General features: G+C 40.6%; 1 protein-coding gene across 1 annotated transcript; it reads left to right on the top strand.

Moving 5' to 3' along the window:
* Positions 1-1,849: 1,849 nt before the first annotated feature.
* Positions 1,850-21,734, top strand: map1b (microtubule-associated protein 1B). The gene is made up of 7 exons (XM_008301315.1): positions 1,850-2,024; positions 4,109-4,210; positions 12,792-12,874; positions 13,711-13,851; positions 14,098-19,246; positions 19,346-19,584; positions 20,178-21,734. The coding sequence occupies exons 1-7, from the start codon at positions 1,850-1,852 to the stop codon at positions 20,331-20,333; spliced, it is 6,045 nt and encodes a 2,014-aa protein (XP_008299537.1). The 3' UTR covers positions 20,334-21,734.
* The last annotated feature ends 3,868 nt before the right edge of the window (positions 21,735-25,602 follow it).

Consider the following 25,602-nt stretch of genomic DNA (forward strand, 5'->3'; position numbering starts at 1 on the left):
AGGCCAACGTACGCCATGCAAAAGTTTATTTGGTTATTGTGAGTAAAAAATTACTAATTAGTTGTTTCAGTGTATTTGCCAAATTAAATAACATTTTAAGTTTTTGAAAGATTTCTACAATATTTCTCGTTCTTATGACAGGTGGTCTCATGAATTATTATCACTTTACCTATGAAACCTTTCCCAAGCATAGCATACTCCGTAATAAACTACAGCAAAAAGAAATAAGTTAAAAAAAAACAGCCACATTCTAACAGTGGTGTATTATTTGTCAAAACATGATGAATATTAAATGACTTTTTTTTTTGGAGCCAAAAACAAGAATGACCTTTAACAACAGACTCCTGTACAAATTGATGGTGGGAGCTGAACAGAACATTTTCACACTGTTTACATTAGTGACTTGATTTAGGCAGCTCAGAATTTTACAAATAACTTTGCCCTGAGATAAGATATTGATGTTGAAATTAAAAGGTTTTTCCTCATTACCCAAATACATTCAACAGACTATAATTTCCAATGCACTGCTGCCTTTAAAAAAATGTCCCCAGGTAATAGAAATTTAACTAGTCTCATCCTTTATTGTGCTATATTCATTTTCACAGTGTTAGTAGAGGTCAGTGTTGTACTTTACAGCCACTTGACGAATTGATTAGTGTTAGCACGATGTAAATATGTCGAGTATGTTATGAATAGCTGCAGGATAATAATCAAATATATATTTAGATATTTTTTATTATTATTATTATTATTATTATTATTATTATTATTATTGTTATTATTATGTTGACATGATCATGTTGGTAATTGCACCAACTTAATTTTGTGTCATTTCAAGTCAAGTTTCTGCTTTAGTTGATTTAGGACTAAATTCAAGTTGAAGTCATTTATTGAAAGTGGCTGAATTACGACATTTTTCTTCACCTCAAGGTCATGATTTTAAAGTCGTCTTCCTACTTATGGAACACTGGAACAACTTAATTTTTAAAATTTGCCAACATAAGAAGTTGTCCTTAGAATTACAGTAATCAAGTATATGACACTTATGAATTTATTTTCATTAATATGAAGGTACTGCTTGGAACAACTTATTCAACTTTAAAACCTGTGTTTATGTCAATACCTTCCATTGTAGTAAAAAAAAAAAAAAAAAGCCAATACAGTTTGTTGGTTGAACAAAATTTTAGTAGAAGTTGTCATAACTTAAAAAAGATCAGCGCAAACTGTTGCTTTCTTTCTTTCTTTTTTTTAGGCTTGTATAACACTAAAAATATAGTTAAAATAAATGTTTTTTTTGTTTTTTTTTAAACTGATGCTAAGTATGTCAGTATTTTTGCTTTAGTTTCATTGTAACAGTAACTACAGATTCCTGAATATTGGATAAAACCAAATCAATCTTTAAACTGAAAACAACCTTCAGACATATTTTGGCAGATCAAAAACCAACGTTGTTTATTACTTTGCCAGTGGAGTATTTGTACTTGAGTAACAAGTCATCAGGAATCCATCACTGATTAACATGTTCAGTAAAAAAAGCATGAAGTCTCTTTGGCTTCCGGAGGCGTTTGATTCGTTGCGGATGACATCAGCTGTGGAGTGAGTGTGCGAAAAAAAAAAAAAAACCTCGGCGCTCTCTTCTCTCCCCGGTTACCGAATATGACACAATGTCTGCTGGTATAAAAAGCTAGGGCCACTCCTATCAGGGCTCCACTTGTATGTCTGGAGACCACTCCGGCGCTCTGCAGCGAATAAAGGGAGGAGGCTGCTGCTGCTGCTGCTGCTGCTGCTGGGATCCTCAGCGCGTTCAGGAGGCAGAGACACAGAGAGACAGAGGCAGACAGAGGAGAGGATGGCCACCCTGGTAGAATCTGCGGAGATGGAGACTTTAGGCAACACCGGGGCTTCTCCCACGTCCTCCAGCCCCTCGCATCACTTCAACGACAGCAAATTTTACCTGCTGGTGGTTATCGGGGAGATCGTCACGGAGGATCACCTGAAGTGTGCCATTGCGGACATTGAGAAAGGTAAGATGGAGCTTTTGCGAAGTGGGTGTAGGCCACCAGCGACCGCTGAACTTAACGTCTGTCTAATGACTTGAGAAAGGAATGCGCAGCTCGGAAGTTGCGGCATTTAAAGTCATGAAGCCTGGATGACTTTCAAAGCTGCACCTGTTTGCAACGCCGGGTTTTACGCACGGTGCGATTATGCGCATTACGCATATTAATTGCTCATTAACCATATCTGAAGCGTATTTAGTGGGTAACTATGTGAAGTAGACGTGATGTTGCTCATAACAGGGCTCCAGAACAGCCCCTCCCTGTAACATCACCATGAGATATCGCCAAATAATCACATTTCCTGCTCTTGTAACCCACAGGTACTTCCCTCACCACTAAACCACTGCGTTTCAGAGCAGTTCGGGCTCAGTTTTGATTATTTCCCGGTCACATTAATATCAGCAGGCCCGATTGTTGTCATCCACACACGTGGGCCTGCTCTAATAAAGCCGACAGCAATGATTCAGCATCACATTTGGACGATGCGTCAACAATGCAGCGTATCGCGTTTCTATGGAACCGGTGCAGCTGCGATTTTCTCTCGTAGAACCTTGCGAGCTTTTAATCAGGTGCGTCAGGCTTTTGTTTTGCAAATCCACAGCTAGAGGGATTCAACAAAGGTTTTTGTAGCTGCTGTTCTTTGTGTTTTATTTTTTTTGTTGTGGCGCAAAGCTCGACCAAGCTTTCGAGAATCAAATGTTTACTTGTCCGCGAAGAGTAATAAATTAATCCCCCGCTCATCCTGTGGGAACATCATCATCATCATCATCATCCTCATCCCGCATCCAGCTCTCTCATCCCACACCGGCTTGTGGGCGTGGCTCGGTCCGCACTGCGGTCCCTACGGAAAGCCACAAGGCCCGATCTTCATACTGAGAAGGGAGTTTGAGAGACGCTACAGCTGCTGTAGTGGCCCTGACCGGAGAGCACTGTTAGTGTGAGAGAGGAGAACATGGCGCAGTGACTGTGTGGGTGTTGGATCAAGGTTTTTTTTTTTTTTATAGGCTCCTCTATATAAGCAGACAGAAAGCTCCCTATGAGGAAATACTGACTTCTGTATTTTTTTGTCCACTTTTTAACAAACCCCCACAAAGCCCAGATTAGATGGTCTATTTAGTTAAAGGTTCAATTTTCTGCTATATGGGCATAAAAAGGATTCAATTTAAAAGTTTAGCTTTGAGACTCACCTGCGTGTATCGCATCAAGTCGAGTTCAACCTGTTGGAGTCACAGTTTATTTTCTTTTAAACTAACATTTAAAGGTTGTTGTGTGGGCTCTACTGTCGAACAATGACGTTAAGAGTTGATATTTGGCATTAAAGGGAAACTCTAAAGTCCTGTTTTGTGCTGTTTTAACTTCTTTTTTTGGTGTCTTCAAACCTTTTTCATATTAACACCGTTATTCTTGCTCCTTTGGTAGCTTCTTCATTGGCTAAAGTAAAACTACAGTTAACGTTTTCGCAATTTTTGCTCATTTTTGGCTCATTCGTAGTTTGTTGAATGAATTCATAAGTCTCACAGTCTTGTTCAGTTTAGATCTTCAACTGCAACATACTGAAAGTGCCACAGTTTCTTATTTTACCGTGTCATGTGCACTTTACCACAGAGGATCACACTTATCTGTCCATTTTACGTCACTTTCTCCTGTGTTTACAGAGGCTTCCATTAGGCCTTGACTCGGCATGATTATGAAGAGCGTGATATCACTGTGACTCAGCAGCACAGTGGAGGCCATCGGTGCTTCTGGGCCGTGGCAAAGCACAAACAGGGCTATAGATATTTCCTATTATAGATTTCTTTTCTCATGCCAAACCAGTAACAAGTCTACACATGTTCACTCCAAGATTTTCCAATGTAGAGGATCAGATGTGTGGGTGACGGTGAGACTTTTCACATTTGCGAGACCTGTGCCAAGTTCTCGGTGCAAATCCACTGTGTGTTGATTCAGTTCATCATCAGACCACATATGTTTTTTTCTTCACTGCCGTCTTTCCTTCTAGTTGCTGTTTATTTATGTTCTTGTTCATGTTTTTATGTGTGTTTGTGTTGCAGGGATCCGCTCATGGGACACCAACCTCATCGACTGCAACCTGGACCAGGAGCTGAAGCTGTTTGTCTCCAGACATTCGGCTCGTTTCTCTGCAGACGTCAGAGGTAAAGTGGAAGTAAAAGACATTTTCAGTGACGGTTGCACACTCGCAGATTGTATAACGTTTTAATATGTTTCTAACCGCTTCCATCTTGCGTCTTACACATAAACCAAGATGTGCAGTTTTCAAGTGATGAAAGAAATTCTCAGAAAAAATCTAATAAGAATGTAGAAATTCTCTGTTTTAAGAAAGTCCTGCAGACAAAATCTTACTTATGTGATGTGACAGTACACGAGTATTAGTAGCTGCACTATAGACAATAAATAAAAAAGTAGAAGTAAAAACACTCATGTAGGCCTCTTCTTTAATCTTTAACAACATTTCTGCAACTGATTGCAAAAATATATATTTTACAGTGCAGTTTGAGCAAAATTTTGTTTAATTATAGGTAAAAATGTTCCAGAAAATAATGCGTTTTTATGCTTTGTATTTTTTTTTAAAGGTCATGAAGGCATGGTGTGACATTAGCATTCTGAAAAATGTAATTTTAGTTTAAATATTCCTACTAGATCTTTTCTATTTTTCAAAATTAAGTAAGTAAACATGTGTTCCACATTGAGATGCACACAAAACGTTACATTTCATTTTAATTAAATGGTGCATTTAGTTTTTATAAGATATTCCCCAGCTGTCAGAAAAATAGAGGACAAAAGGAAAAATACAACTGAAAATGGAAAACCTTATATTGCGAGCAATTACCTCAGAATTGTACTCATGTTCAGTACATGTATGAATATATTTGCATTTCTCAGCAGCGTTCGCTCCCTCATCGCAGTCAGCCATAACCTCCTTGCAGTACACTAAGTACGCAGTTTTATTACCAACCCCTGGAAACGCCCTCTCAGCATTTTGTTGCATGGCGCTTTTATAGCCGTATCGTTTGCGAGGTGAAGGAGCGGCTCCATGAAGATGGAACAGATCCAGTGTGGCAGGACATGTGGTCTGTCAGTGGGCAGCACGGCCTTGACGGTCAGCAGCAGTTAAAGCCTCTGCTTGGCTCTGCTCCACATTGGATGTGACCAGCAGGGGCTTCGTTCTTGGTCGGATGCATATAATAGAGTGATCCAGCCAACAAACGCTGCAGCAAACCAAATCAGCAGATTGATGTGGATGCATTAATGTTTCTGTATCAGATCTCAGAATGCAGAAGTGAAGTACCTCAGGCTGAAATGTGACAGTTTGTCTCCAGTGACATTGATTCCACCTTGTTTTTACCACGTTCCCATCCTCCCTTCCTTACTCTCTTCCTTCCTCCTGTGTGCTGTTGCCTTGCAACTAGATGCACAGTTGATTCAGGAGTAATTAGCAGTGTAGAATCCCCCAGTGGCAAAGGGTTGTCCATGAAAATAAGGAAGGGAGGGAACAGAGAAGCTGAGGGGCAAAGCTGCAAAGGAAGGAGGATGGGGGAAAAGCAAACAAGGGAAACAAGGGGGGAAGGGGGGGGTAAAAAAAAAAATGCAGACGGTTAGGAGAAAAGATGATAGCAAGGACAGATTAATTAAAAAATAAAAAATAAAGTCAACGCTACCTAAGCAGGAAAATTTGAATAATTTACTGTATTTTATTGGATTCAAGGGTTTTTCTCCAGGGAAGTTTTGGACTTCTAGTTCTCAAAACTGCCTAAAGAACTACAGTATTTACCTTGACATGGGCAGGGGGTTTATTCAGTGAGTCATGAATTTTTTAAATCACAGAAATGTACTTAAAATTTTATAACATGTCAATTATCCTGGTGTCCAGTGTTGGGCTGTGTGAGCTAAGCTACACTACATAAACGAAGCTTCACTCCTCCAGAGAACAACCTAAACTAACCAATATGGCAGAAGCTACACTAGAAGATGAGCAAGAAATCAAAACCTAAGGTGCAATATTCTGAAAAGGTAGTATCTACCAGTAGTGTGGATACTGCATGCAGCCATATGTGTTTTGTGAGGGCAGCAGTCGGGTACACTGAAAGTAAAAAGTATGTGATTTGGAATGTAGGTTATATGTATGGTGGTGGCATCATGGATTAATCCTTATTTCTGACTGCACTGAAAGCTCCACTGGGCTTATTTCCTCAGAAATGCTTGTGGAAATGTGACTCATGTGGATGCTACCACACCACTGGATCAATAGGAGCTTTCCTACAGAAAACCTATTTGACTCAGAAAACAGTCACATTATCACCACACTACTGAGAAATGAAGCTAAACTCGTAATGCTGCTACTTGTGGCGATGCTAATGCCCAACACTGTTTTTCGTGTTTGCACAGTGATGCAATTTGCAAACAGCTTTAGGGGAATAGTGAGAATTTTTTGTAAATATGCTTGTTTGATTTCTTCTCCAGGAGTAAGATGAGAAGATTGACAGTACCCTCGTGTCTAATCAATAGAAGTCTAAGCCAACAGTCGTTTGGGTCAAAGGATCAAAGATTTATTTATCCAGCAACCTTCTGAATACCAAAACCCACCGAAAGCTATGAACGGCATGTTAACTTTACAAAAAAAAAATGCTAATTTACACCTTTTATCGACCCATAAACTGTACAAACAGGAAGAATCATCCCACTTTTACCTGTCTGACAGTCATTGAACAAATCATGTGTGACGTGTAGTGCTTCGAATTCTACATGTTTCATTAAAAAAAAAATATTAAAATTAAATAAGTAGCTCAGCTGTAAACAACAGTCACGTGACAGAATTAAGGTGATTTTGAGTTGAACTTGCTGGACAAGTCTGAAAAAATAAACTCAGCTTTAGTTTTTCTTCATAATTTACTGCACAAAAGACATTTTTCAGTTCATTCTGCTTCGTGACGTAGTTATGTTGTGTCCACAGAGGTGCAGGTTTTTATATTGCAGGATTTTATATTGACATGAGCAAAAGAACGCCCAGAAACTTCCGGCTGGTGAGTTTAAAAGGTTGAAAAAAAACTATTTAAACTCCGCTTAATCAGCCAACACTCTGATAATCAAAACCCAGACAATATATAGAAAATATGAACACAGATAATTATATTCCTCCATGAAACTGTTTTAAAAATCATGCAAACTAAAGTATAAAGAGTGGAGTTAGATTCTCGTTTCACTCCTCCATACAAAGAGAGAGTCATGTCAAGTTACTCATAAAACTCTCTGCTAGAAAGTGAATCAGCATTTTTTCCTAAAATGTCACATGATAGTTTCTTTGAGGAGCAGATTCGTGAGCTGAGCTTCTGAGCTGTGACTAATATTATCCTTGACTGCAAAAATCTATGAAATATCTTTATGTGCAGCGTTTTCGTCGTTTATCTTTGGCTTTTAGTGCATTCATTGTTTATGGATCTGTGTTTGAAGGAAAGCCAGCAGGTGGTATCAGGCTCAGCACGACAAATGCAATTACCCGTCTGCTTGATAGATGGCAGGCCATCCGTCACATTGCGTTAGAGCTCAGACAGCCTGGACCCCAGAGTGTGGAGGAAAGGACAGCAGGAAGTCGGGCTGGATAGGAGACCCCCGGTCTCTCCCTGATGGATATATGATACTCCTGCTTACGTACAGATTTCCCAGCAATCTGCCTTCAGTGCGGACAACACTTAAGCCTTAAAAAGCCATCTCTGAACCACAAATCTATTAGGGACAGTTTGTAATCAATAGTGACTAAAATCTGTGTTGACTTTCATTAATAAATTTGTCTGAGATAAAGCTCCTCCTGATGTTCTCAACATTTTCCCGTTGACTATTGATTCCTCTAAACAGCAGCTCCCGGCCGGTAGCTGCAAATCAGCAGACCGATCGATCAATCAGGCGTCAATCAAGCCACGTATCCGCTCGTATTCATAGCTGAAAGAACTGTGATAAAAACAGGTGGTTGGAAGGTATTATAATGTAGTTATTCTTGGCTTTTTCCTGCCAGGCTGTCGCTTGATTTGACGGGTTAATTCCTGAGGATAATAACTGTAAAGGAGCTTAAAACTGAACGCTGTTGATAGGCATTCATACTATCATGGAGGTGATTGATTGCTCTGTGAGTCAACCCGATTAATGGCGGTGCTATTAGCCTCATACCCAGACGTGTTACGTATGCTGGTTCCCTCTTTAAACTAGTTGTGTGTAGGGGACATAAAAAGGGAAAAATTCTGCTCAAGAGGCCAAATCTGTTGTAGTAGAAAAGAATAACGAAAGGTGCTGACGCCACACAGGGGATCCACCTGAGTTAGAATCCTCACATGCAAAGGCTTTGTTTGTAAATGCAAAAGGAAAGAGGCAGTGGATTCAGTTGTTCCACTGATCTATTTTTGGTGCGGTGCCATCCACATTGATGTTCCCGTCTGGTTCAGTCTGTGGCAGGCGGGCTATACCGGTCCTGGGTTTTCTGTTCAGGCTGAATGCTCAGCGATGCACGTCACATTACTTCGCTTCCCGCTGAGACGGAGCCGCGCCGGGCGTTAGGGGTTCTCATATCGATCAAGGTAATTGTCAGGGTCACGCAAGCTCCAGTGCACAATCTGTCATTTTTTGATGAGTTAGCTCAGACAGGGGGCGATGGTGGTCTTGATGGCGCGCGAACGGCTGTATTTTCTGTTTCATCGCACAAAAGGCCAGTAAGCAGGGCGTAACCCACGACGGCAGACAAAGGAAAACAAGAAGCACGTCTATTACATTAGCAATTACAGTTATGGCATGTGCACAGCAGCATGGACAGGATGTGGATTGATCGTTCTCTCATTTCACCGACCGGTGAAAAGTGTTTCCTCCATTGTTCTTAGAGGGGCTCTGGTCATCAGTTTGAGACTGCTGTCTCCTCAAGCTCAGCCAGCCTGGTTTCTCCAACAGTCGATTTTGATGATGGTGGCATTAAACCGACATGAATCTCTACATCAACCTGCCAGTAAAATGCAAATGCAAAAGAAACAGCTTTATACGTGGAGCTGTTACAGAAACATGTCAACAATCAAGACCTCTGATCCAGTTGAACACAAAGGAAACCACAAGCGGTAGACTCACATCTCAAGGACTCTGGACAACACTAAAAAAAAAAGAAAGGAAAATTCTGCTCTGAAACTAACCCATTACCGTTATAGCCTCATCACTGGAAAAATGATTCAAAAAAATGTTCATGTTCGTTGCATCTTGTGTTTTTTTTTCCCCCTAAAGCAAAACACACAAGCATCTTGACATTGTCACCTTCAAACTGAGAGCCTACATGAGACAACATGTTTACAGGAATATTGCTTTTAAACATATTGCTGTCTTATGCTTGGCAATAACTCGACTCTTCACTGTAAGCTAATAAATATAAGCTATGGCTTTACCCTCTGGCGTCTGCTACATTTCAAACTTAAGTAGCCAAAAGTCATGACATTGCAGTGCCTTGTTTGTGCTAATTCAGTCATTTTACAGATTTTATTTAACTTTCCAACTCTTTTACTTAATAACAACACCTATATTCACTTAAAACGAGACAAAACCAGACTTTAAAACATTTTGTTGCACTGAAAACACCAAAAAAAAAAAAAAAAAAGACAAAATGAAAAATAAACCAATGCTGTTGTTTTTTTGTCTCAAAATTAAAGTCATACTAGAAATACTTCTCCCCACAGACAAGCAAGTCCATGAAACACTCAGAGTGCAATATCAAAACTGCTAAAGGGTTGATGAAATCAGGAAACCTAGAGTCATTATTTCTACCTCCCCTGAACTCCCCAGATTATTAGAGGCTAATGGTTATACACTGTGAAGGGGCCGCCGCAGTGAATGCAGGAGTTTTTCCATACGGAGCGACAGCCCTTCGGGGATAAGCGGCGGAGTTAATGGCTATATGTTCCATGATGAGAATCTGCAATATGAAATATGTATGGAGGAATCAGCCGAGCAGCCACATAGCTGCTGCAGTGTCACGTCTCTGGAGAAAAGGCACACTCTGTCTTCAGTGCTTCTGAATTTAAAGCTCATCTCCAAGCAACACCTCACTGCCCTCACACAGTCTTGTCTTATATTTTCCAGCAATTTTTTTTAAAATTTATTAGTTTTTCTTGGAGGGAACTGATCTAAATGAACACGCAGTTGGTTTTGCAGGGATTTATTGAGTAAAGCATTAAAAAAGAAATGTGATAACAAGGAGAGGAAACAAAGGGACACTGAGGGATTGATCGGGTGGAAAATAATGAGGCTCATGTCTCATCAGCTGGGCCAGAGAACTCCCCCCCACCAAAACACACATATAGTCGGATCAAAGTCATTATCATAATCAATCATCCAAAACGCAGGACGATTGATAATGAGCCCGTCGCACCCCGCTGTTCGTTTTGCGCCCTTTACGACTGAAAAATGTGTCTTGTGGCAAAATGCAACCGACTGAACTCTTTTTAATCCCTCGTTGTCGAAGAATAAACAACTATTGAGCCTCACAGTGAGGCAGAAAAATCGTTGAGTCACATCAGTATTGTTTGTCATCAGAGCTCGGTCTGACAAGAGAAGCCAAGTAGAGCTGAAACAATTAGCCAGTTTTCAGAAACATAATTGCCTATTTTGATAACCGGTTGAAATTTTTCAAAGCAAAAATTGGCAAAGTTTGCTCCTTCCAGCTTGTCAAATGTGAATATCTGCTGGTTTTTCTTAGTCTTCTTTGATAGGACGTTGAACATCTTTGGGTTTTGGTGCTGGTCACATACAAAAAAGAAATCTGAAAGCTCTATCTGTAATTGTTCTTTAATATGACAATGATTAATCGATTACCTGAGAAACTAAATAGCAAAGTGATCAATGTCAGTGTAAATAACCTCAATTTTGTGTAACCTTTCTTGCAACTTGTGTGCAATAAAGATACATAAAAAGGTTTTATTATCACCAAGCTAAATTTCCTCTTGTCTGTAGAACCCAAAATCTTCCCCCGACTGCAGGTTCACGCAGCTCTGCAGAATCATTTACTATCTTTGTTGCCCCAAACTCAACAAAGAAAGAACACACCCAACAAAAAACATCCATCATTGTAGTTTTAATTTCAATTAGTAGGAGTGTTTTATAATGAATTCATAGTGAGTTCCTGAAGGTAACATAATAATATTGAATCACACAACAAAAAATCTTTCCTGACACTATGCAGCCGTACAGAGATAAGCGACATGATGTCTCACAACAAAGTATGATAGAGGACGAATTTAATTCAGAAGCAGGTTTTAATGTCGAGGGTTGGGATCCAGGGAGGGGGTGTTATGCTTCAATCTCCAGAGATTTCATCCATCTTAGTGATAAAAGAGCTGTACTCTGCAGAGAACATTAACATTTACACAGCCGTGCTGCAGCTGCCAGTTCGTCTGCGCTTGATGAATTAGTTGATAAATTTGCAGAGCGCTGCCCCTCGTAAGAACCAGAGGAGCGGGGATTCATTGGGGTTTATGTAATCACAGTTTAATGTCATTACAGTGTAGACAAGCCTAAACTATGACACTATTAACGGCACAAAGGGAAGCGACTGTAGCCTGTTGTTATGTCTTTTTATTTTTTTGTGGGTAGGGGGTTGGGGTTTTGAGGCTTCCTGTGAGACTTCTGGGAGTTGAATGTCAAATCAGAAGGGCAGACATGAAACAAGATAATTTGCCCTTGGTGGTTTACCTCACATGACTTATATTACATTTTCATACATAATAAAGTACAGCAGCACTCACTGACTGACCCAAGGGCAGTTCTTCAAGTTGACCTGTTCATCATGTTTTCAGAGAGGGAACTGTTGTGTTCTGATGTATTAAAGCACATTTTGACCATTTCTGTAGTTCATGAGGGCTGAAACTTTTCTCTTTTTCTTTGAATTATCAGCTAATAATTTGCTCTGTAGCCCCTCTATGCCAGTCACCAAGACAGCGTCATTAGTGACTCTAGTTGTCAGACTAACAATTCAAAACCTTCTAGATAGTCCATTTATTATCCCATAAAACAAAGCAGCAAATTCTCATTACTCTTAGGCTGGAGCTGATGCATATTTGGCATTAATTTTCTTGTTGATCGACTAATTGGTTACCTGATTAACCCTCTGAACCCCAAGCAAAGCAAAAGTATACATAGTCATAAATCATAAAAAAAGGAAAGTTTTTATTATTTATTTTCCAATAATTAAAAAAAAAAAAATGAAATCAACATGAACAACAAGTTTCCACAGATGTTACCAATTTGAGATTAAGGGGACACTAGATACTGTAATATACTACCTACATTTTTATTTTATTTTTTTTACATACATGTCTCCTGTCTGCTATGTGTAAACACAACCTGCAGTTCAGCCAAAAGTCCCTCAATTTTTGTCCCACGACTCAAAGACTGACGGAAAATCTGACAATTCTTCCTGTTTTTACAGTTTCTGGCTCTGATAAATAGTGTAATTGTGGTGATTTAAAAAAGACAATATGCCTAAACCCACTGAGTGGTTTTGGGGTTTAAAGGGTTAATCTGTTCAGCTCTAATATGCATAACATGCATTTAATGGGACATTAGTAGTGTTAATAGTGTTAATGGCAACACCATAGCGTTATAACATGCAGGCATTTTTTGAAAAGTGATGTGTCTGGGTGTGATGAAAATACATGACTGTGACATTGTTGTTGTTTTCTTCTGCAACTATTTCGTCTCCAGGGCAGAGGATTCTTCACCATAAAAGTAATATCCTGGAGACGGTGGTGCTTATCAACCCTTCAGATGAAGCAGTCAGCACCGAGGTAAAACGAGCTCTATTTGTTGTTGACAAGCTACGATTTTAATATTGTTTTATTATTGTTTTTTTCCCCCTCATCTTCTTTTCTCATATCAAGCGTGTGTTCCATTTAAACATTTTTCAAAGGATTTACACCCTCTAAAGGATTATTATTCAGCCCTGACTCTCCACTAGTTTGTTGCTGATGGCTGAAATGAAACAAACAGGACCAATGAAAAAAATCAAAGCGACAAGATAAATGCTTCATTTACTGCTAGCACATGTAGCCTTTTACTTTTTTTTTTTCTTTTTCTTTTGCAGGACAGCTTTTGCTACACTTTGATGGGAAGAAATAGATGGGAGGGTTCCTAGCATAGACGACAGGATTTTCTCTTGTGTCACTGCTCCTTTTCAGTGCTGCCTCCACCCCCTAGCCATGTCTGCAGTCAAACTGTGCATTAATAATATCTCAGAGCGCAGCAGGATTGACCTGGCTAGCTGCCCAGAACAGCTGATGTTGCTGAAGTTGAAAAAAAAAAAGACCAGCAGAAAGAGAGAGAGGCAGAGAGATAGAGGGATGAAGGGAAAGTTTGCAGACTGGACAGCAAGAGAACAAGCCAGCTAATTAGCTAATGGATTTGAGTGATGCGAAACTGGTGGTTATTTCAAATATACAAAATCATTAAGCTGATTGCTGCAGCAGAAAGGCTTTGTGTTCCCTTTTCTATGATATTAGTAGTATAAAGGACATATTGTATGCAGATGCAATAAATAAATACAAGTTTAGCCAACTTTTTATGTGTCTGCTTTTCTCCAAATTAATGGTACAGATAAAGGATGTTTTCCTCTTTCAATTTTCAGGCTCGGTTGATGATCTCAGACACTGCCAGACACAAGCTTCTGGTCCTCTCAGGACAATGCTCTGAAAACACAGGGGAGCTGATTCTTCAGTCTGGATCTTTCTCTTTCTTCAACTTCATCGACATTTTCACTGACCAAGAGGTGAGTCAATGTGGGGAAGTTTCTTGTGATGACATGAAAACCTTTCCTTAAAGTTTCACTTATGAAAACCTTTTGTGTTCTATTCGCTAAACTCAAGAATACATAGTGGCCCACCTCCTAAATAGCCTAAACAATGCATCATATAACACGCTGAAGAACTACTGATGCATACTGAATCTGAAATTGCATTGATTGATTGGTCAATATGTTCAAAATTACAAGTCATTTAATTTTTCTCATGCTCAGATTGGTGAATTGCTCAGCACCATTCACCCAGCAAACAAAGCCAACCTTACGCTCTCCTGCCCCGAACAAGGCGATTGGAAAAACTCAAACTTGGACAAACACAACCTGCAGGACTTCATCAACATGAAACTAAACTCCACTCTCATCCTCCCTGAAATGGAGGGCCTCTCAGAGTTCACAGAGTACTTATCTGAATCAGTAGAGATCCCATCTCCTTTTGACATGTTAGAACCTCCAACCTCAGGTGGATTTCTCAAACTCTCCAAACCATGCTGCTATATTTTCCCTGGTGGTCGCGGTGACTCTGCTCTCTTTGCTGTCAACGGCTTCAACATGCTGATTAACGGAGGTTCAGACAGGAGGTCTTGCTTCTGGAAGCTGGTGAGACATCTAGACAGGGTGGACTCCATCCTGCTGACCCACACTGGTGATGACAACCTGCCAGGCATCAACAGTATGCTGCAGAGGAAGATTGCAGAACTCGAGGAGGAACAGTCTCAGGGCTCGACAGCTAACAGTGACTGGGTGAAGAACATGATTTCTCCAGATATCGGCGTTGTGTTTGTGAATTTTCCCGAAAGCCTGGAAACCCCTGAACCTAATTACAGAGTGCGCAGAAATGTGGAGGAGGCAGCGTTCACTCAGCAGTTCATCACCAAGCTGAATTTGAGAATTGAGCCTTTGCAAAGGCCTGTAGGAAACGCTATAGAACCAATCACACTTTTTCAGAAAATGGGTGTTGGGAAGCTGGAGATGTATGTGCTTAATCCATCAAAGAACAGCAAGGAGATGCAGCACTTTATGAAGCAGTGGACAGGTAGTGAAAAAGACACCACTTCCATTCTGCTTCCGAATGGAAAAGAATCTGAGTTCCCTCTCTCCTACTTGACTTCTATCTCTTCACTGATTGTGTGGCACCCTGCAAATCCCTCAGATAAGGTTGTGCGCGTTCTCTTTCCTGGAAATGCCACCCAGCATCACATCTTTGATGGTTTAGAAAAGCTAAAGCACTTGGACTTCCTGAAGCAGCCAGTTGTCACTCAAAAATCGATGTCATCTAATATGCCGTCAACACCAACACTAAAGCAAGCTAAGATGAAACACAGAACAGACAGCAAAGAGAGCCTGAAGTCTACCCCAAAGCCATCGCCAAGCAAAAACATCAGGAAGGAATCCAAGGAGGAAACACCAGAAAAGGCAAAGACTGATGTAGAATCAGAATCAAAAACACAAAAGGCAGAGAAAAAAGAAAAAGTCTCACTGAAAAAGGAAAAGGCAAAGGCACCGGAGAAAGAATCAAAAGCAGCCCAAAATGAAACACCGGAGAAAAAGAAATCTGAGATAAAACCCAAAACTGAAAAGGAGAAGATTGTTAAGAAGGAGACCAAAGCATCTGTGGAAAAGAAAAAGGAGGTTAAGAAAGAAGCAGCAAAGAAAGATGATGCCCTCAAACAGGAAGGTAAAAAAGATGAAAAAGTAAAGAAAGAGGAGGCAAAGAAAGTTCTTAAAAAGGATATCAGAAGAGACTCACCAATGAAAGAAAAGAAGGAAGACAGGAAAGACGTAAAGAAAGAAGTTAAAAGGCCCTCTAAAGACATAAAAAAGGCTTCCACTGAAGAAAAGACTCTCAAACCAAAGCCCCTGAAAAAAGACGATGCTTCAAAGAAAGACACAGGAACTCCATCAAAGTTAAAAGATAAAGGAAAGACAAAGGTAGCAAAGAAGGACACAAAGGTGGACAGTAGCAAACTGGCAGCTACTGCTGCTGCTGCTGCTGCTGCTGCTGCTGTTGCTGTTGCAGAGGATCCAGAAGCAGAAAGATCTCTGATGTCATCACCAGAGGACCTCACCAAGGACTTTGAAGAGCTCAGAGCTGAAGAGTTGGTGGAGGATGATGCAACTGTACAAGAAACTGAGGAAAAAGAAGCTGTGATGATCCACCAGGAAGAAGTGATGCAGACCAAAGAGTCACCCGAGGCATTAGAGTCTGTGGATGAGGGTATAACCACAACAGAGGTGGAAGGTGATAATGGAGAGACTCCAGAAGAACAGGTACTTAAGGGAAAACTCAATGGCAGCGTATCTGAGAAGTTTGAAGATGAGGGCACTGTAATGGAAGAGGGAGGAGATTATGAAGAGAAAGGAGAAACAGAAGAAGTTTATGAACCACAGAGAGTAGAAGTAGATACGAATAATCTCAGTACCTGTATAGATACACCCAAAGCTAAACATGATGAAATGATACAAGAAAAGGCTGTTGAGGATGATGTGACTAATAAAAATGTAGAAGATGAGCAAGTAATTCAGAGAGATACAGAGAAACCGAATCTGATTGTATCCGCCTCACCCAAAGTGTCCTCACCAGTTTCTCCAGCTGCATCTATCCACGATGAAATGCCTCCAGTTGGCTTTGAGAGCTCAACAGCTTCAGATGATGAAAACAGAGATGAACCACCTGAAGATTATACCGTCACATCCGGCCACACTCAGTCCACCACTGAAATCTCTAGTGTGCCTACTCCCATGGATGGGATGTTGACTCCCAGGGACATTACAAGTGATGAGACTGAATCTCCATCTCAGGATGTTGGCAGGTTTGAAACTTCAGCATCTGGAGAAGTTGATCGGAAGAAGCTATCTCCACTTCAGGATATTCCAGGATCAGATCAGAGTGAAGCCACAGAAGGCCAGGACTACAACCATTCTGCCTCTACAATATCTCCCCCATCATCACTGGAAGAAGATAAATTCTGTAAGGAACTTCCCTCACCAGGGAAAGCAGAACAGTTTGAAAAATGTGATGCTGACCCAAATAGACTCAGTTCAATATCCACAACAACACCTCTTGTACGTTCTCCCTCAGTGGACCGCAAGGATATAGTTGATTCTCCATCACTGTTTGCTGCTCCAATAGAGCTGTCCACCACACTGGCTGGATGCACCAGAGCAACAGCTGATTCTTCCATCAGCCCAGATGACAAGACATTGGAAGGGGCTAATTCACCTCAGTCTTCTGGTCACACACCTTACTATCAGTCACCAGTCGATGAAAAAGCAGGAACTATACCACCTGCGTCAGAAGAGAAGGCACAAGGTCCAGTAATTGTGGAAGTCACAAGCGATAAAGAAGACTCCTCCAACAGAGTTACTCCAGAGCCTGATGAGCCAGTTCCAGAAAGTTCTTCACCGGTAGAGAGGGTAGCACTTTCTCCCAAGAGCCCACCACCAACAGCTGAGCCTGATTCTCCATTGAAGAAGGAAAAATCCCCCTTTGACATAGAGCCTAAGAAATCTGGAGAAAATGGCCATTCATTCTTGTCCTCAGTACCACTGACCAAACATGAATCAGACACCAATCCTTTCACATCTTTCAAAGAAGAGAGTAAAATGTCCATTTCAGAGGGTACTACATCAGACAAGTCTGGGACCCCCTTGGAGGAAGTTGTAGCAGAAGACACATTTTCACATTTAGCGTCAGCATCCACAGCCTCCCTGGCTACCAGCTCATTACCAGAACCAACCACTGACTCTCCTTCCCTTCATGCTGAGGTGGGGTCTCCTCACTCCACTGAAGTAGATGACTCTTTGTCTGTCTCCGTTGTTCAGACCCCTACTACCTTTCATGAGGCTGAGGGATCTCCAACCAAAGAAGATAGCCCAAGACCTATGTCTATCTCCCCGGATATCTCACCAAAAACAAAAAGCAGGGCACAGATGATGGACACAAAATCCCCGGAGCAATCTACCATGTCAATAGAGTTTGGCCAGGAGTCCCCTGACCACTCTTTAGCCCTGGACTTTAGTAAACAATCTCCAGAGCACCCATCAGCAGGCAGCAGCTCACGTGCGACGGAGAATGGCCCCACTGAGGTTGACTACAGCCCCTCAGATGTAACAGATGTAAGAGCATCTGGAGAGCCTAACTCTGCAGTAGAGAACCCTTTGCATTTTGAAGAGAGTGATTCAGTTCGTGCCACCTCTGCAACCCCATCAGATGCATCTCAGTCCACTCCCTCTGTTACAACCCCATGCCAAATGACAGACATGCCACAAGCTGTGGCTGAGGAAACGGATAAGTCTCCAGCAACCCCAAAGGCATCCTCTCTCACCCATTCTCCCCATTCCAATGAGCCATCCCCAGTGCTTGGAAGTTCCCCGGCAAAAGACAGCAGCAGCCCAGTTTCACCATCTGCGCCATCTGTGGAGTGCACAGCTAAATCTGACACACAGCAGAAATATGACAAATCACCCTCACCTCCCAAAGCTACGTCCCCATCATCGTCTTTTACTCTATCGAAAGAGGAGAAACTTTCCCCAGCAAAGGAGACTAATCCCTTTAAATGTGAGTATTCTGCACTTGAGAAAAAATCCCCTGTGAGTCCCAAAGTTCCTTCCCCATCATATCTACCTCTCTCCCCTAATTATGATTCTGCCTGTGGCTCGAGGAATCCAGACACCAAGAGGAGTCCCTGTGCTCCATCCAAGACAGATGTCGACCTCTGCCTAGTCACTTCATGTGAGTACCGTCACCCCAAGACAGAATTATCCCCATCTTTCATCAACCCTAACCCTCTCGAATACTTCATCAATGAAGAAAATGCCTTGGATGAGGAAAAGCCTCTTGCCAAGTCAGGAGGAGGACCCCCACCCCCAGGAGGGAAGCTCTCTGCCAAGCAATGTGAGGAGACCCCACCCACATCCATCAGTGAATCAGCCCCCTCCCAGACAGATTCAGATGTCCCACCAGGGACAGAGGAGTGCCCCTCCATCACAGCTGATGCCAACATTGACTCTGAAGACGACTCTGAGACTCTACCTACTGACAGAACCTTGACCTACAGACATGCCGATCCTCCTCCGGTGGCACTCAGGGACCCTGCTCCATCTTCAGGCCACCACGATGTCTGCATGGTGGACCCAGAGGCACTCAAGGCTGAAGAAAACCTCCACAATGCCAATACAGATGGAGGAGAGAAGTCCAACAAGAAAAAGCTCTTAAAAAAGTCCTCATCGCCAGCCAGAAAGAGTGGTCTATCAAAGGTGAAGGACTCAAAGACTGCCTCTCCTAAGAAGGGTGTTGGAGAAGGGAAAGATGCCAAAAATGCGACCAACACCTCTGCATCCCGAGGAGTAAAAAGCGCAACATCAGGTGAGTCTTTTTTCATTGTCATCATTTATGTCTCTACTACCCAACATTATAACCTCATATTGCTGAAACATTATCTAAGAGAAAGGTATGCTTTTTCAGGTACAGGCAGTGGAAAGGCATCAGCTGGTGCGACTTTGCCCAACTGCCCTCCCATGTACATGGATTTGGTTTACATCCCCAATCACTGCAGTGCCAAAAATGTGGATGCTGAGTTCTTTAAGCGTGTGCGGTCATCTTACTATGTGGTCAGTGGCAATGACCAGACAGCTCAGGAACCCTGTCGGGCTGTCCTTGATGCTATGCTGGAAGGAAAGGCCCAGTGGGGAAACAATATGCAAGTAAGTTACAAGTAATAATGTAGCAATTCTTTATAATAATGCAATACTGTAAAATTAAACAAATTTCCATCGGCCTTTGGTATTAGATGCTTTTGGGACAGCAGTTTTATTTAGTTTCATATGATATAAATACAGTGAGTATGTTCTTTTCCGTTCATACAAACATCCTGATCGTAGAGTGCCAGAAGGATTAAAAATATAAGATATTACATTTAATAGAATAGGCTCTTTAGTGAGCTGTTCATTACATCTGCATGCAGATGAAACTTTGGTTACGATACATTAATCCAAAATACAAAACATCAAGGGGAAATGAAAACAAAAGAATTTTTCTACTGACTTGACAAACGGCCATGAATAACTCTTCATGTCTCCATTTCTATGTTAAAACCATCTTCACATTTATTTTTCTAAACTCAACATACCATTGCAATATAATGTGATGTAAACTGATCCTGAAGCATAATCAGATACATTACGATCAGACGAGAAGTGAGATGGAAAGAAATACAGAAACCGAAAGATATTTTTTCTATAAGTAGAAGGAATTCTGTGAAGGCTTTAGTTTAAGACCTCTTTCTCCCTTGTGTCAGGTCACTCTGATTCCAACCCATGACACTGATGTGATGAGGGAGTGGTACCAGGAGACACACGACAAGCAGCAGGAGCTGAACATCATGGTCCTGGCCAGCAGCAGCACTGTCGTCATGCAGGATGAGTCCTTCCCAGCTTGTAAGATAGAGATGTAGGCCTGTTCCGTGAGAGATTTGAAGTGGAAAACCAATCCATGTAGCATAAAGCCTAAGCTAACACTTACACACTTATATGCTAGAATGAAATAAATATCTGCCATGAGGATTAACTAACACTAATACAAATTAGCTTTGAAGAGGTCCGTGCAAACGACAATGTTTTATGTATAAAGTAATGCATCCTTGAAATCCTCAATCTGATTCCAAGATATAAATGGACTGAACTGGAGCGGAGATAAGAAACCATATAAACCAGCCAAGTCATGACTGTCCAAATATGCTGATTCCAGTTCAAATAATAACGCTGTCGTTGATGTATTGAGTTTCCTCTGCATCCTCAGATCGAAATACATGTGAGCTTTTAATCAATGTAACTGCTTTGAAGGAACAAAACTTCCCTGCATCCGGTATTTTCTGAAATAATGGCTGTTATCCACACCAAAGGATAAAACAACACTTGTTCTGTTATTGCCTTAGGGAATCAAAATGAATGTATAAGAACTGGTGCGGAAAGCAGAAGGTTAGACAGGTAACTCTGAACACCAGAGGCCGATTCCAAAAAATGACTGTTAAATGGTTACAGAGCTGAATGATAGTAAATCTAACTTAACTTGAAGGGACACTAAACACCGATTAACAATGACATGGCGTTTGATTTCTTATTTATCACGAGTGAGTCAGAGTGCACTTACCATTATAAACTTGTTCAGTGTGTTTTTAAGTTGGCTGGGTTTTATGTTATTTATTTATTACTTGATAAATGTCTATTTTTGTCCAGTTTTTGTTGCTGCTAATGTATTGGTCATAATGTATTACGTTAAATTTCAATCATTGTGCGTGATTGTCCAGACAGCCTTTTACACTGTGCAACATGAAGTTGCTTCATTATGCTTTCCCTTGCCTTCGCCGCATCTGTAAAATCTCTTAAGAGGATTGCCTTTTATTTCTGATTGTCTGTTTTATTTACAGATTTTGAGTTGTTTCAAGAAGAGAAAATCTGATTTTATTTCTTAGAGCTGTTTTTTATGTAATCAATGAGCTACGGGGAAGCTAGCCTTTTCCCATTGTAAAGCTGGTGAAGCAGGATATTTTCATAAACCTTAAAATGTCTTGTTTTTCTAAAGCATTGTACTATAATTATAAATAGCTTTGTGGCCAATGGAGTGGTTGGAAGACGTGCATGACTTATGATACATTAGGATTTTTCTCTCTTTTTTTTTTTTTTAAATGGGGATTTTGCTCAGACTTGCATTAAGACCAACAGGGCTTTATAGGCTAAATAAATAGAAGTAAGGAGCATTTTATGATTTTTGCAAGTTGTGCCATGACATACAGTATGTACTCTTCACTAACTCCAGCGATTGCCAGTGGGCACTGTATTGATGTGAAACTTCATTTTGGGTGCAGCGAATTGTAGATTTCCAGGTTAATGGTGAGCATTTAGGGAGGCTGAGAACTTAAGCCGGAATGAAAGGGAACCAGCTTCTAGTAGAAGCGAACTCGTAAGAAACGGTAGCACACAGAGGTGAGAGTGAGTCTGTTTTAGGTGAAAGTATGGAAGACAAAAAAACTAGACACTTTATACACAAACAAGACACATACCAGACTAACAGTACAGAGGCCACAGATCAGCTTCTGGAGAAACACTTAACAAATCACAACATGATGATTACAGACTTTGGTATTTTGGGCTCTTCAGTCAACTCACCAACTTCAGCAGATATTCCTCAAATGACGTAAGGTGTTCATGATACCACAAAAGAGCAGTTTTCCCGCAGAGGAACCTCAAACTAACACCGGGACCTTACCGTCAATCAACAACATACCTACAAACTCTGAACTGACATTTCTCTTGAACTGACATTTCTCTTTTCTCTGTCTTCTTTCTCTACACTTTCTCTATTTCTCTCTCCATCTATTTATCTGCCTTTTCTCCTTATCTTTCTCTTGGGAGAACTTTAATAATGTTTGTCTGCAGCTGTGTGGTATATTTGTCTTGTGATCTCGCATCCTCTCGGCCCCTTTCCCAAACTCATATGTAACCTCTAGCAATTAGTTTCAAGTGAAGATATTCCTTAGTGCTTTCTGATGTTTGTGTGCAATATTTCCTCTACCCATATGGCAAATCTAAGAGGAACCACTACTAAAGAACAAACAAACATTCAAAAACGACCACAATAAAATCTGTTGTGAAAAAAAAAAAGGATTTGTGGCTTTCTCTTTTTTTATCTGTTTATAGTTGTGAATGACCAGGGGCACATTTTGGGGTTAAACTAATTCTTTTATGAGTTGCTTCCCCTGTTCTTGTTATTAATGCTAACACTTTCCATTTAACAGGTATAAAAGTGTTTCACAAACATTTATCAGATGATTTTGCAAGATTTAATGATATCTCAAAATGTCCTTAGACAACTGGACTTCTTTTGGTCCTTGAAGATAGTCACCTCTCATCCAAGAGGCCTCTTCAGATCTAACTGATTTATGGGGCGTTTCAGATTTACTATATTGTCACCCCCAGCTCAAATGGCTAATAGCCAAATAACAATCCCAGACTGACCAGAGTGAATGGTTGTGAAACTGCCAGGTCAGGGATGACTCAAAGTATTAAAGTTTATGGGTAGAGATGTCAAGTCTGCATTATAAGTGCCTGATAAGTGGTGTCATCGATTCCCTTCTCTGTTTAAAGATGGATGTTCCAGTTTAACATAGAAGGTTAACATCTGTGTTTAACTTAAACTATACCATACACACCTTGAGGCATGTGAATCTTGGGTTACTAATGGGTCATTAGCCATGTCAATTTGGGGTAACAACATAGTATTTCTAGAAGTCTCCATCAGTCAGCTGGAACTGAAGAGGCCTCTAGGATAAGAGGTGAAACATCTTCAAGAACCAAACGAACCAAGAGAAGCCTAACTGCCTCCTACTGAAGCTCTTAGGATTACCATGACCTGGATAACTGATCTACACAAACATCTCTAAATCTATTTACATTAATGCTGAGGAGGAAATGAATGATGTTCCATACCTGGGAAATAGTCAAACTATCACTATCAGCATTTTTATCTTCTCAGGATCATAAATGTTTATTGAAATTTGTACCAGTTCATTCTGCAGATGTTAAGATTTTTCACAAGATAAGTTGCAAGTTTGACATGCTGGACATGATACATAAAAGGTCAAGAGATCATTATCAAGAGAGTTGGGATTCATTGTCTGAAGACCATGGACCTCCAATCCATCCAATAGCTGCTGAGACATTTCACAATATAAATATCTACTTCCGAACCAAAGTGGTGAACAGAATGCCATTGCCATCACATGACTCTAACTTGGCTGTTCAAACCATTTTGACAGTTATGTGTACAAACATGTTACCTGTGGTTTAGTTGTATTTGACCTTGTGTCTTACCTTCTGTGTGTGTTGGTATTTCTCATTAAGTACGTAGTTAAAAAACATTTTTTGGACACTGGCCTCACCTACCTTCAATGATCTAAATCTATAGTTTTTAATCAGAAACAGAAATTCCTAACTGACTCCATACAAACTCCTTCATTATAATAATAGAGAACAGAATCATAGCTGTCGAGTTAAAGTCATATGTTCATGGTGATGTGATTGGCAATAAGTCACATCGTGGCCCAGGAGACAAATTGCTACTTCTGACCTCCTTGGTGACAAATGTCCCTGAGAGGCAAGCAGGAATGAGAAGGGATTTATGTCCCCAAGAGAGATACAGTGTCAACAGACTGAGGCTCAGTTTTACTGGTTTAGTCTTAGTTGTTTGTTTGTTTTTTAAAAAGCTGTATGTGAGCATTTTAACTTAATTAACGTTTTGTAGTGTGTAGTTTATCTTTGTGTGGAAGCAGTATGAATATTTGCAACCTTGTTTGTAGCTGTGGAGATGGTACTGCTGGTTATCTGATCCACCAAAGCTGAAAATATCACAGTAATAAATTGATCTAAAACGTTGAACAGACATCTGTGGTCCCCAGATCATGTATCTTCCAGACTTCGGGGATCTCCTGAATTTTCATTGAGCATCACGGGCAGATTCATATTTCAGGCTTTTAGCAACATGATTAGACAACCAGCGGACTGATTTCCATAAAATCTGATGGACATTTATGACCACCTTGGCATGTATTGAATGCATTTTGACCATTGTCAGGTCAGTGTTTTTTGCTATTTTGCACTTATTGCTTCCTGTACTTATACTTACTAAAGCTAATTGGAACATATTTTCATGTCCAACTAAAAGAGTAAACAAGTTAGGCACTAATCTAACCAAACATTAGCTTTTAACTCAAAGCACAGCTGTGACTAAAATCCTTAGACATAGAATAAGAGGGAAAAGACATTATATTTGCACTGTGTGCAGCACACATAAAATACCTTAATAGGAATTGTTTAAACTCTAAAAGGTCAAAGAAATGAATGAATGAAAAGTTCTCAGTCAAGGTTTCCAAAGTAATAGCAGCTGAACTAAGTTTTTTTGACTAATCCCTGGAGTTATATTTGTCATCTGCATTTCATTCCAGCACTTTGGGAGTAGTCATATCTCAGTGCCTGTGAGGCAGCTCATAAACAGTCATATTACCTGAATGCATAACAATGCATGTGTCTTGTGTTTTTGTACCACAAGGGAACACCTGCAATGAAAGAAGATGTAAATTGGTTGCAGCAAGCATCACCTTGAAGCAGGACCATGCTGCATAGCTGCAGTGTTAAACCACCACTACAACCTCTAATGCACAGGACAAGTGAAGACAGAAATATATCAAATGAATAAAATATATGTAGCTCATATGAAATAAATGTTTAAGTATATATAAAATAAGAAATATGTCAGAGGCGAAAAAAAAATAGAGAAATAACATGAATTTGGAGGATAAATTCAGCTCCCCCTGCATGTAGTGAACTGATGGGCGTCTCTGATCAGACGCCCCAGGGATGCTGACTGAGGAAGCAGCGAACACCAAGAAGCAGCACAGCAGCTCAAGGTAATAGGACATGTCTCCACAATTCAGCATCCTTTTGTTGTACAGTGGGAGACCACAGCTCCACACGTTTGATGTCTCTCAGCAAGTGAACACTGAGCTTCTCGACTCTGAGAGCTATTTTAGCAAATACAAAGCACAGCAGTAAGTAGAAAGCTTTTGTATTTCCTTGCATGTAGAATCACAATAATCTACACAAGCTATGCAAATAAGAAAGCATCGCTGATATTTCTCCAACCCCAGCAGGCAGCCACAGGCGTTCATG

This window comes from Stegastes partitus, unplaced genomic scaffold, assembly GCF_000690725.1.
Source record: "Stegastes partitus isolate 25-593 unplaced genomic scaffold, Stegastes_partitus-1.0.2 Scaffold1658, whole genome shotgun sequence".
NCBI classification, from domain to species: domain Eukaryota; kingdom Metazoa; phylum Chordata; class Actinopteri; family Pomacentridae; genus Stegastes; species Stegastes partitus.

Coding starts and splice junctions, on each gene's coding strand:
- map1b (XM_008301315.1), top strand. CDS start 1,850: ATGGCCACCCTGGTAGAATCTGCGGAGATGGAGACTTTAGGCAACACC. Junction 4,211..12,791: donor TTTCTCTGCAGACGTCAGAG/GTAAAGTGGAAG, acceptor TTTCGTCTCCAG/GGCAGAGGATTCTTCACCAT. Junction 19,247..19,345: donor AGTAAAAAGCGCAACATCAG/GTGAGTCTTTTT, acceptor ATGCTTTTTCAG/GTACAGGCAGTGGAAAGGCA.